This window comes from Anopheles aquasalis, chromosome 2 (genome assembly GCF_943734665.1).
Source record: "Anopheles aquasalis chromosome 2, idAnoAquaMG_Q_19, whole genome shotgun sequence".
NCBI classification, from domain to species: domain Eukaryota; kingdom Metazoa; phylum Arthropoda; class Insecta; order Diptera; family Culicidae; genus Anopheles; species Anopheles aquasalis.
This window is the reverse complement of record NC_064877.1, coordinates 87,365,370-87,378,146: the sequence shown is the minus strand read 5'-3', so window position 1 is coordinate 87,378,146 and position 12,777 is coordinate 87,365,370. Positions and strand designations below refer to the sequence as shown.

At 49.0% G+C, this 12,777-nt stretch overlaps 1 protein-coding gene across 1 annotated transcript; it reads left to right on the top strand.

Annotated features, from left to right (window-relative positions):
• Nucleotides 1-10,187: 10,187 nt before the first annotated feature.
• On the top strand, nucleotides 10,188-12,777 carry LOC126569065 (uncharacterized). The gene is made up of 2 exons (XM_050225873.1): nucleotides 10,188-10,196; nucleotides 11,341-12,777. The coding sequence occupies exons 1-2, from the start codon at nucleotides 10,188-10,190 to the stop codon at nucleotides 12,775-12,777; spliced, it is 1,446 nt and encodes a 481-aa protein (XP_050081830.1).

Below are 12,777 nucleotides of genomic sequence, written 5' to 3'. Positions count from 1 at the left end.
CCAGGAATGTGGATGAAACGAAGTGAACTATGAACTAAAACTGCTAACTTAACGAAAGCACGATAACAAGCTAGGTGATAGGTGGTTTTAGCAGAGAACGAACGAAGTGAAGCCGGGGTATAGGATTGTAAAAAAGTAGAAACCAAAAACAGAAAAAAAAACCCCAAAACACCGAACCATTTTCCTAGGGGGCAGCCCGTTTTGATATTTCCTTTTTGTTACTTCCGTTTTGTAAAATAAAAAAAAGCCCCAACAAATCGAGCGCAGATGGGGCACAACTGACGCGCATGAAACGCAGATCAGTTTTCCTCCCGCTCGATAGACCCCACACCAGATGCAATCAGATTTGGCACCTAAAATCGCACGCGTAGCAATGCAAAGTAGAGAGTAAATTCATTCACTTTAGTTTTTGGGTTTCTAGAATGGCCTCGTCGGTCGAACTCATTCGGGTAGTTTAATGAGAATCTTGATCGAAACTGTTATCGAACGATGTTGCGGATTATGAATGGGATGACGGCATAACGGTGGTTGGCAAATGGGCAGAAAAGGAATGATAGAAAAAGGAACGAAACAGCGGAACAGCGAGCAGGTTGAATCCGTTAAATAGCAGCCAGCTCACTAAATCTCGTCTCTAGTAGAATCAAGTCTCACAATCTGATTCCGCCGCAATTGCACCACGGATTCCGGGCGTGGATCAAAGGACCTGCGAGTGGAAAGCGAGAAAAAAGAGACACGCACGTGTACGATACACGGATCAAGAGTGAACAATTGCATCCCATTCGCTTGCTGAACGGACGTGGACACTTTCCACAACCTTCAGCAGCACAGGAATTAAGGTGAGGCTCTCAGTTACGAGTACGGGATGAAATTCATCCCGATATGCCGCGTGCGCAACGCAACCATTTCCATTTATGTAAAAGAAGCAGATAATAAATCCTTATAAAAAATTACAAACTGATGTTTTACGGAGAAACTCTTACAGTAAAAGGTAAGTCACTTTGCAAATCACCAAAGAAACCTTTCGAATTCCTCTCCAAACATATTGCATTCCAACAGCTACCGAGTCCCCGGATACAGGAAAAGCATTTAACGTTAAACAGTGAGCACTGCAGCGTGTAAAATGTTTGAAATTCTGTAAATTATTCTGCATCAGCAACTTTTGCCGAGAAGTATTTGCAGCCGGCCGGCCAGCTAGTGGCATTAAGGCGAAAAGTTGTTCCAACGTAGAAGACACTCCAAGACACTCGCCTAATCACTACTACCTTCGTCGTCATCGTCGTCCTTGGCGTCCTCTGTACGGTCTTAGCACGATCGAGACGCTCGCTCTGCGCCTGCCCCGGGACCATACATCATTTCTAATGAACCTGTCATAGATCATTAGCTGTCCGTTTTGGGGTAATGCAGGGGGTGTAGGAGAGGTAAGGGGGTGCACAATGACTTCCCCTATTGTGCAATCGCTGCACCGGGTTATTTGTCCGAAGCCGAACAAACCTTACCAGGATCGTCGCACGCTTGGCCAACTAACCACAAATATTTCAATTACCCAACTATCCCAGCTGGTCCATGGTGGTCTGGTGGCTTGGCGTGCAGGCCAGCCCTGAAGGCCCACTTGAGCCTGATAGTGAGAAAGTGATAGAGAGTGTATGTATGCGAGGAACTCACTACTTACCGGGCAGGGAAACTTCTTCATCGTTCGCTACGACAAGAATGCCGTAAATTAAAAATGTTACAACCACCACCATGGCACCGAATGGCCGTCGAAAGGACGAACCGTCGGTTCCATGCAGTCATGATGCCAGTGTGCCTGTGTCATTCTGCGTTTTAATTGCACACACAGTTGCAACCACGTGCAGCCACTTCAACTCCGGTTTCGGGGTTGCTCGGAGTGCCAGAGACCGGATCGCGCTCTGTAGTGGCGTACACTATAGTGACAGCAGCTGCATTCCACCTCTACCTGGCTGGCAGCTTCCTGCTCCTTTGTCCTTGTCGTACTTTTGCACGCTGCTTCTGTCTCTCCCACCAGGGGGATTGGAGACCGAAAAACAATCGAAAATGAAGTGAAGTGAGGAGGCGGAAAGGACGATCAGACAACGGCCAACCCCTCCATAAAAGTGGGAAAAGGGAAGGAAAACGAGAGGAAGCTTACATGTGCTTCACTCAACCGAAACCACAGAAACGGCAAATTGATAAAGTCATATCCATCGAGCCGGAATTGCGGAGTCACGAACTTTCCAACAATTCCGCAAAAAGGGAGGGGATGCTGAGGGGGGGTTGCGGAGAAGTCAACTCTTGGGATAAGCCCTCTCACCAGCTCTCTCCTCTCTCTCTCTCTCTCCCTTTGCACACTACTTGAAAGTGCTGGTGTCATCTGCTGTGCTGGATATGTGCTCGAGCAGAGTGGCAACAATTACTGCTGCCATGCCAATCTACCGCTTCCACTGTTCCTGTCCATGGCCCTGCATGTGTTGTGTGTTTTTGGTACAATAAGTCTCTAGCGAGATCCTTCATTCGAACCTGGTGGATTGGTTTTGCTGAATGGTTTTATGCTTCGAACCACCGCACACCCCTCCGCACGATACGGATACGGGCTCTGCATAATTAAATGCTTTGCAAAAAAAAAGGAAAAGGGAAGCGAAGCACATTGAGATCCTTTATTAGAGTAGTTTTGCTGCACCATGGCTAAAATATTCAACCAGCGAGCCGTTTGCTGGCTAATAAAAGAATGTGTAATCAACACATAAAGCATGTGCTTAACTGGCTAATATACGAGACCGGAACACATGCCACGAGCACCACCACGAGCACCGGGTGTCGAAGCACATGCGCAACCACATTTACGAGCGACTTCAAAGCGACTGCCACTGCTCGCTAGCGCTCGATCGCCCGTTGTTTGTCACATGAAATGTTAATTAATTTTTTTCCACAGTTTTACGACAACCATTGCAAGGGAGGAAAATGTTAAACGTGATGGCTGGTAGTAGTGGTGGTGATGGTTTTATGAGGTTGAACTAAAACGACCACGACGAACGTGTATGTCCCGTGGAGCAGCCATTAAACAGCCTCAATAACACCACGTTGCCACCAGCAAGCAGCTGTGGTTAAAAAAACGTGCTGCTTAGTTTATTTTCAAACGTCAGATCCACCATTCAATCTTTCAACGCCTGCTTGTTCACGATCAAAATCGATGCAATCGAGGGAAAAAAGAGTAGTATTTCCGGTTTGCAAAGCCCCATCCCAGTGGTGGTGGCAATCCCCTAGGCAATCATAACACCGTAAAGTGACTCTCCAAGCAATATGCAAACGGAGGAGGAGGTTAAATGAAAACTTTTAAACCCTTTGGCAACATAAAAACAGCAAATTCCATTCCGGCAACTAGCTACCGTTTACGACCACCATATGGCCACCAGGATTCTTCGCCATTCGCTCTGACAGCGTAGAGATTACACTGTCGTCTGGACCGAGGACCTAGAACGGAAATCCTTTCATCGGTTTCCAATTTCCAACTGTCCCCCCTCCCCACAAAAACCAGAGTCACCAGCGAAGAGACATCCGCCATTTCGTGGTCTTCGTGTTTGCTTTCGCGTGGGGCTTGTGATTGTGAAAAGAATTACAAAACCAGAGTGCAGAACTGTGACTGCAGGACAGCCAGCAGGATTAGTGTGCAAGTGGCACGGGAGGATGCCAATGCTACTGCTGCGGCTGCTGCTGCTGCCACTAGTTCACATTATCATGGCGTGTGTCTTACAGCGGTGTGCCAGTGTGTATGGCGTGCCGCAACCACCACCCGGGCCACAACAACATCCTCAACCGGAGCACAAATAGACGAGCTTTATCATTAAACAATTTTCCTCCCATAATTTCTATCATAACTTTTGCCAATGTGCGTCCCCTGCGTTGGTTCTCACTCGGGCTTTGGAAGCCTTGTTTGAGCAGAAGCGACGCGGTAGGGAAGTGCCTATTTGGGGTTTGATGCTGCTCTAGCCACCACCCTAGCTCTCCCCTTTTTTTGGGGGGGGGTGAGTGTATCCTTAACCGTAACTAATTCAGTCCGCAACGCGGGAGTTCCGCTTGGAGTGGAGCTTAAGTTTTTTGGGTGGGTGAAGAGGGAGTGGGGATGAAAGTTTTCTGCTCGAAGGTTTGTAGTTCCGGAGGACGAAGCAACGGTGGTGGAACGGTGATACAGTCGGCGTGGTCGCGCATTAAAATCTCCCGGGGAATCGGGTAGCGGTGGGCACGATGGTGGCAGAAGAGCTTTCAAGCAAACACATACACAGTCGCCGCAGTCGACAGTTGGATGGCGCTAACGGCATTGCGGTTTTCCAAGCTCCAACTTTAATACCGGGCAACCATGCAACTCCCCCGGTGCGGTGTACAACGATTCGCGGCCAGATACTCGGCTGACTCTGGCCATTTATATGTGTATATTGTCCATGACTTTTGGCCTTGTGCTTGCTGAGAACGGGGGAGGCCCACGACCTCACCATATGTGACGCAGCAGCAGATGTTCCGGGGTTAACGATGATGATGATGTCGTTGTTGTGGAGTGTGTTCCCCTGTGTGGTGTTCTTATGGTCCATCGCTAATTAAACTCTCTATTCCAACGGAATCTTTCTGATAGTTTGCGTGCCAAGGACTGAACGTCTAAACTAAGTAATAGTTGCTGTTGTGTTTTTGTGAATTAAGGGAAAAAAGCTCTTCCAACATTTAGTATTTCATGGAATGGACATTCCTTTAGAGCACATCACGAACGTTCTGTCAAACTTGTCTCTCCCGTTGCTTGGTAACCAATCGGAGTGGTCGGCGCTAAGGGCTCCTTTGGCATCACGGAGTTTGGGAAGCGAGTTTTGGGTTTGGATGTAAATGAATAATTAAAAGGGAGTTCGTCCAGTTCATCTTCCTGAGGGGGCGGTAAACAAAACAGAAAAACAGAAAAACAAATTACAAGTTTTAAAAAGGTTCTGACTCCATCCCATCCATCACCGGTGAAAAGCTTGAAATGAAAATGTTTAATTTTCCCGCCCAGTGCCAGTCAGCACCGGAGGTCTGGTCCTGTGGTAAACGACACTCCACTGCTACTGCTGCTGCTGCTGCTGAACAATAGTGAGCCCGGGCCCCAGAAACTATCCCCCATTCGTCAATCCAACTGCTCGACACACGTAGCCGGATCGAGCATAAGCAAAGCTTAATTTATTTTCTTCCCTTTCTCTCTCTCTCTCTCTCTCTCTCTCTCTCTCTCTCTCTCTTTCTGTCCTTCTCTTCCACATATGAAAAGTAGCAACCGATGGCCGTACAGAAACTCTCTGCAGAGTGCATGGCGTGTGTATATGTGTGTGCAGCAATTTAACCGGCCTCAACCTTTTCTGTCGGATTACAGGATCCGGAAAAGAAATGACGTTGATCCTTTCGGACCGGAGCGATACCCCTCTAACGCGCTTACCCGTTTCGGTTGATTCCGCTTCGCTTTTCTGCGAATGTGTATGTGTGGATTGGTGTGAGGATCTGAGCCGGTTTGAGATGAGTGAAAAATCGAGCAAATAGAAAACACCCATAGTCGGCCTTGTTGTTGATATCTTATCAGGCTGCTCATCCGTGGACCGCCCGTTTGTTCGCTTCTACACACATGCACACAGACACATGAGAACAGAGAGAGACACGAGAAAATCCTGGTTCAATGCAACTCAGACCAGTGTGGCCACCGATCTAAGGCATCGTGAAAAATGGGGTGGAAGGAAAAAATATTATCCCGAAATTTAAACTGACGTCTTGGCTCTTCGTGAGGCTGCTACTGAGCCGGAGCGTGAGCTTGCACGAAATCTCACATATTGACAGTTTCATTCAATGATACAAATCAGTAATGGTAAGGATTGGCTTGCGTGCTTCGAGCGAGGAGCAAGGATTTATGGCACGCAACCGACGACGACGACGACGACGACGATGGATACCAGGCGAATGGTGGCGGTTGGGTGGCTGCTCACTGTCTGGAAGAATAAGCATCCTTCATTCCCACTGTTTGATTTGGATCGACCAACCCACCAGCAGACCTGCTAGCCGGCCTTCAAATTTATCTATTCGCTTCCCCAGAACCGTCCGCCATGGTTGATTAGTTGTGATTAGGGCACGGGATAAATCTTGCGCCCGTTTTGATTTCTCCGCTTCCGTATGCCGTACCGGGTGGTAAGGAAGCTGTAAATTTGCGAACATTCGTGGTTGAAAGTGGTGCAGGTTCATGAGCAGGATGCCGGTTTTCTACTAGGATTGGTCCGCCATGCATAAACCGTATGCCCTGACCCGACGGAGTATCGTAAATTAGTAGAAACTTCAAACCATCACACTCTATGGCTACTCGATCCGTCAAATGGTTTGACTTTAGGTGCCAATTACAGCTGTCATTTTCAAATAAATAACCTAGAAAATCCTTGTCGGAAAAGCTGCGAGTGACCAGATTAGAGCTAGTTCATTGATGAAGCTGGTTTACTTGGCAAACATGGAATTATAATTGTTAGCTCGGCTCCTGACTGTGCTAAAAAATGCAATAAGTAAATATAAGGAAACAGAAAGCATTTCTAGAGCATCGAGCAATTTCTACACTTCCCCAAGCGACATCGCAAGATTGATAATATTTTATAAACTTAGGCAGAGACCTCCATTCTATTTATTTGATTATTTTGAAGATGCATTTAAAGGCATCATTTAATTCTCTTTTAGAATTTACAGTGATTACAAACATACAAAAGTGCTACTATTTGCATCATTTTTTAAATTTTGTGTCTATATAAATCAAGCAGAAACAGTACTGCATATCCCTGACGTGTTTGTTGGAAATAAAGAACTTCTTGCACCCGACACTTGAAATGTTAATTAAAACCAGCACACAAGTAACACGATCCTCACTAGCGTAGCTCCCATCCTTTCCAGTTTCAATGAATTGCAATACAAATTGAGGCTCGGCATTAGTGTCGATGGTGTCATCTTCAACTCCAGTGAAGCATAAAACATAAATTAATGACTGCGGGCATGCCCGGCATCACCGGCATCACCGGCATCTAGTCGAAGAAGGACTCTAACAAGGTCGATTATGCTTTCTTCTTTCTGCAAAACCCAACAGTCAGATGTAAGTTATATCGTGTCCTACACACCAAGCCGATCGATTCCTGTAATCCGGTCCCTGGGACGACCTGGGAGGCTTTATGCCGTACGCCGGTCGTACGCCCTCCCTTTGCACTGCATCATATCAAACGATTCGATTCGCCGAAGGAAACCATCGACACGGGATCAAGCCTTTAATTAAATATTGAAATGCCCTGCCGAAGGTTGGCCAACCATCAGAACTCAGCACCACTTCTCACTCTGGCCATCTGTTCGAACAGAGCTAGCGAGCTAACATGAATCATAGGCAATACCACCATTCGCTTCGCCGTATCGAATGCTCCACAGCTCGATGAGGATGCTCGTGGTGATGGTGATGATGATGATGATGATGGTTATTATTATCATTATGTGTATCTTTGGCCTGAAGTATATTGGATCGTATCTCCGTTTGCTTGATGTGGAAAGTGCCGCGTTGGCCGAGCGATGATCAAGCGAGATCGCTGCATCATAAATCCTCTGCCAGAGCGGAGCCCCGGGGCTGCCACGCCACTCACACCGTTGTTTGTTAATTTATGAACGCTTCTGAGTTCACAATTAGAACGCCAACGCTGGCAGAGGCGCTTGTAATGGAGTGGCGTGTCCACTGTCATCGAGATAACGATCCGACCAACGCCAATACGCTGATACGCCACCGGGCATCAGGGCTGTCGACAGGTAAATGAACAGCAGCAACAACAACAAAGCACCGGTACGCTCTGTGTGGGTCTGGTTGGTGTATAGTTTCATTGGACACCGCTGCGGTGATAGTTTCTCAGATCAACTTCAATGATTTAATGAAAGGTTTCGACCGCACCGCACACCGCACGGAAGAAGGAAATGGAATTTATGCAAGTTATGCTCTCTAAGCTCCCCTGGGGCGAGCCAACCAGAAACCAGAACACCGAGCCTGCCATCGTTGAAGCGGCCATTTTACATTAGCATCAATCTGAATGCCAAATATGACAATGAATATTTATGACAGTAAATCACTCACTTGAAGATGAGCGACAAGCGACAACTAACACTCCCTGGATGTGTATATGTGCGTATCTGGTGCATGTGTGTGCTAATATACATGTAACGGATCACCTTTTTGTGGATGCACCTGATTGCAAGACACGGCGGCGACGTCGAAGGACTCGGCAAGATTGCACTCCAGGCCAGTTGTTTTGTGTTTGTTGCATCCTTGAGCGCTGCGAACAAAACCATCCGGTGGCCACCGCTGAGCTCTGTATGTGTGCGTGCCAGCTTCCTTTCCTGTTCAACCTTTTTGCTCTCCATTTACCACCGTTTGTTGTTGTGCTGGTGCTGCTGCTGGTGGCCCAACGGGGAATTATTCAACGCTTACGGTGGTTCCCGTAACCCCCAAATACCGAAAACATGCTCGCTGATGCACGCTGATTACTTATGCTGAGCGCTTTATATCGTAATGATAATGTTGTCTTATGCTGCTGCCCCTGCTTGGCCTGCTGCTTCAATCAAAACTTTTACACGCAGCTACCCCTTGACAGTGGGGCCAAATGCTCATAATTAGTGACGGCTTTTTGCGGCCGAGGGGGGGGGGGGGGGACGTTGGTACCACGTGTCCCCTCCCACTTTCGTTTATTGCGCAACAAATTCCGTTCGCCCTGACCTGCCTCGGATATCATAAACTTTGCCCAACGCATCATAACGCAAGGTGAGCGGATCAGCGACCATTTTCGGTGCTTTACGCTTCAGTTGCTCCACATAAACGCACACACGAGCGCTTGCCCGTGAGCTCTCCTTTCGAAAATGTGATCGCAATCGTTCACAATCTGGAGCTGCGGAAAATGTCGATCGGTGACAACACATTCGATGCAGCATTTCAATCTGTTCAATGCCCTTTTTATGCAATTCAATCAAATATCTGGTGAACGTTTAAGGTCCCGAACGCCGATCCGCTCGCGACTGTTGATGAATTTTGCCAAAGAGCAACCAGCGCAGAGCACAGCAGCAACAACACTGGCCACTCGGTAGTAAACCACGCATCGCCAAGCACTAGGAATTAAGTGACCCACACCTCGGCGTTTGATAAACTTTCAGCAAGCACCCGACGCACCTCCATTCACCCCTTTTTTACTCCTCCTAACTAACGCATCAGAAATTGGTCGCTTCCTGCGTTAGTGCCGCAGCGAAACACCAACCAACCAACGCATCGTTTTCGTAGCAAAATCTCGGAAGAAAGTTTCCGTTCCCTCCATGCCCGCACTCGACTGATTATAAAGTTTTTCATTTAGTTTTCCACCTCGCCCCTTTTTATCGGGTTTTTTCTTCTTCTTTCTTTCCTCTGAAAATGAATTCCAAAACAGTTTGTCCAAAACTTCTTCTCCATTTGCGCGGTACCGCGAGCTGATGCATCGACACCAACGAGCCAAGGCTCTCTGCCTTTTCGGATTGCCATGGTTGCAACGCTCGCAATCAACTTGGCTTAGCAACCAGCACGCACACGGACGAGTGCGATGTTGTTGTGATTGTGGTGTGGATCACAAGAAATTAACAATTCAAGATGACAACACGACAACACCACAGCTTCGAAAGCTCCCCCCACGGAAAAATAAAGATTTTATATGATTTTTCACCAACAACATGCCAGGGTGTCTATGTGTGGTGGCGCGTGGACACCCCTCCCCTCCCCCCCGATGCCATCGTAACGGCGCTTGAGATCAGGCGGCGACTCATCTTGGAAGATTCACGCATCGCTTCCGTTCGCCAACTCCGGTGCGCAAGCCGTGGTCCGGTGACCAACAGGTAGCTGACCTGACACGTTGGTACACCACCTCTCTCTCTCGCTCTCTTCTCCTTCTTTCTTTCGCTCTCTCGCTCACTCATTTCCTTCAACCCCCTTTTTTGGGCAGATGGTGTGTTGCAAAGACGCAAACATTTCCGTCCGTGGTATAAAAGCTGCGGCCGGGCGCTACCGAAAGTCAGTTCTTTCTCTGGTCTCGCTATCTCCGGTCCTATTGTGCAGGTGCGAAGCAACAGTGGACACAACGAACGGGTGTGTGCGTTCGTGTTTTTTGGTGAATCGACAGTGCACGATGCGTATGGTAGGTGAAACTTCCCCGCGTTCCCAACCATCCATCCATCCCCATCCCCTGTTAGTGACCATCGCGAGCCGATTAGTTTTTCTGGATTCTGGAACATGGACACGTGCCCTTCCCGGTGTGAAAGTTTGTTGTTGTTAGCTCCCTTTATCCCGCGTTTTCATCCCCCCGGGTGGCGCATCGAAATCGAATTTGATAAGATAATTACCCCCCGCGGAAATTGACCGCGAAGTGAAAAGCTAACGGGACGTGTGGCCGTACAGGTGCTTGATGCCAGCGTCACTTTCCTCTTCACTTTACCGCAGATCGTTGAATCTCCCGCCCAAAGAAAAAAAAATCAGTGCCCTAGACCATTGTGCTACTTGGCCCTTTCCGCTGCGATCCAGAAGGGCACCGGGGAGATGAAGAAGATGTCGGTTTCGGTATTTGGAACGATCACGCACCCTGATCAAGCGAATCGATCTTCGCACCATCGCTGATCGACTGCTGACGATCATGTTCCGCGGATCGAGGAGTGATCATCCCCATTCACCCTCTTTGCATTGTGCTTTGAACCAACTCCCCGCTCGGCGGAAGATTCCGCGCTCGAAAGTGGCCCACATTAGCCTTAAGTGAAAACGATTTCAAATTCGGCAACCATCCGATTTTTGTGTTTTGTTGAAAAGGGGGGCCGGGGGGGGATGTTTTGCTGATTTATTTTCTTCTCATAACCATCCCCCCTGGGGCGTCCCCAGGCCGGGCGAGAGTGTCGAGCAATTATCCACTTTTTCGGCCAACGGCCATCAATTATGCGTTACGAAAGATTTCGGCCGCGAAAGAATCGGACATTTCGCTTGGAACCGCTACACTCGCCTGGCTCGCGGGCGCTTGTCCGGCATGGATCGATCAATTTCCGTGTTTTCTTCTTCGTCTTCGTCTTCTTCGATGGCGGACGGATTATGCACTTTAAAGGGTGCACACTGCACATTCGTTGATCATGTAACAGATGGTGGCTTACCGGGGATGGCGATGATCACGTTGATGATGGTGATGGTGATTTGCGAAAATTATTAAAACTCATCAGCGTAGCCCATGCGTTGAATTCGTTGCGTTACTCAATATCGTCGATCTCTTTTTTCTTTCTTCGCCTTTTTCCTCACCCCTGAAGTTTATTATCCCTTGCTGTCTGGCCCTGCTGGTGGCTCTGGCCACTGCTGAGGATCAAGCCGCAGCCCCCGAGAGAAGCGAAGAAGCTGAGCCAAAGGAATCTCAACGTTTGGAGAAGCGTGGTGTGCCGGTGGGTGAGTGGCATCAGCTGTCCCAGGGCTATGCCGATCAGCATCAGTACCAGCAGTATCAGCAGCAGCAGTATCACGAGCAGCAACCGCAGCTCCAGTACCATCAGCAGCCGCAGCAGCAGCACCATCATCACCAGAAGTACGTAAAGTACGAGGAACCGATCAAGACGATCACGATCGAGAAGAAGTATCCGGTGCCGTACACCGTGCACAAGCACATCCCGTACACCGTGGAGAAGAAGGTCCCGTACGAGGTGAAGGTGGCGATCCCGAAGCCTTACCTGGTGGAGAAGAAGGTTCCGGTGCACATCAAGGAGTACGTCAAGTATGCCGTCCACGTGCCAGAGCCTTACACCGTCTACAAGAAGATCCCGTATGAGGTGAAGGTCCCGGTCGATAAGCCGTACGAGGTGAAGGTGCACGTTCCGAAGCCGTACATCGTGGAGAAGAAGGTGCCGTACGAGGTGAAGGTTCCGGTTCCGGTGCCAGTGACGGTGGAGAAGAAGGTCCCGTATGAGGTCAAGTATGAGGTGGCCGTCCCGAAACCGTACACCGTCTACAAGAAGGTCCCGTTCGAGGTGAAGGTCCCCGTCGATAAGCCGTACAAGGTGGAAGTTCCTCGTCCCGTTAAGGTGGAAGTCCTGAAGCCGTACCCGGTGGTGGTGGAGAAGAAGATCCCGTACGAAGTGAAGGTTCCGGTGGACAAACCTTACGAAGTGGAAGTACCACGCCCGGTCAAGGTTGCCGTTAAGGTCCCTGTCCCAGTGCCGTACACCGTCGAGAAGAAGTTCCCGTACACCGTGGAGAAGGCTGTGCCGTATGAGGTCAAGGTTCCGGTCGATCGTCCCGTTCCAGTGTACAAAGAGGTCAAGTTTGCCGTCACCAAGGAAGTCCCAGTGCCAGTGAAGGAGAAGGTGATCATTCCAGTGCCAGTGAAGAGCGAGAAGAAGCCGGAAGCTGAGTATCATCATCATCAGGAAGAGGAGCACCACCAACAGCAGCAGCAGCAGCAGCAGGAGCACTTTTACCATCATGACCAACCTCAGGCCCTAGCCTTCCACCAGGAGCAGCCAGCGGAGTCGTACCATCATCAGGAAACTCAGGAACATCAGCATCAGCTCCAGCAGCAGCATCAGCAGCAGCAGCAACAGCTGCAGCACCAGCACCAGCAGCATCAGCAGCAACTGGAGCAGCAGTATCATCAGTACCAGCAGCACCAGCAGCAGATCTACCAGGCTCACCAGCAGCAGCAGTATCAGCAGCAGGAGCAACACCACCATCAGCAGCACTACGAGCACTCGCACTAA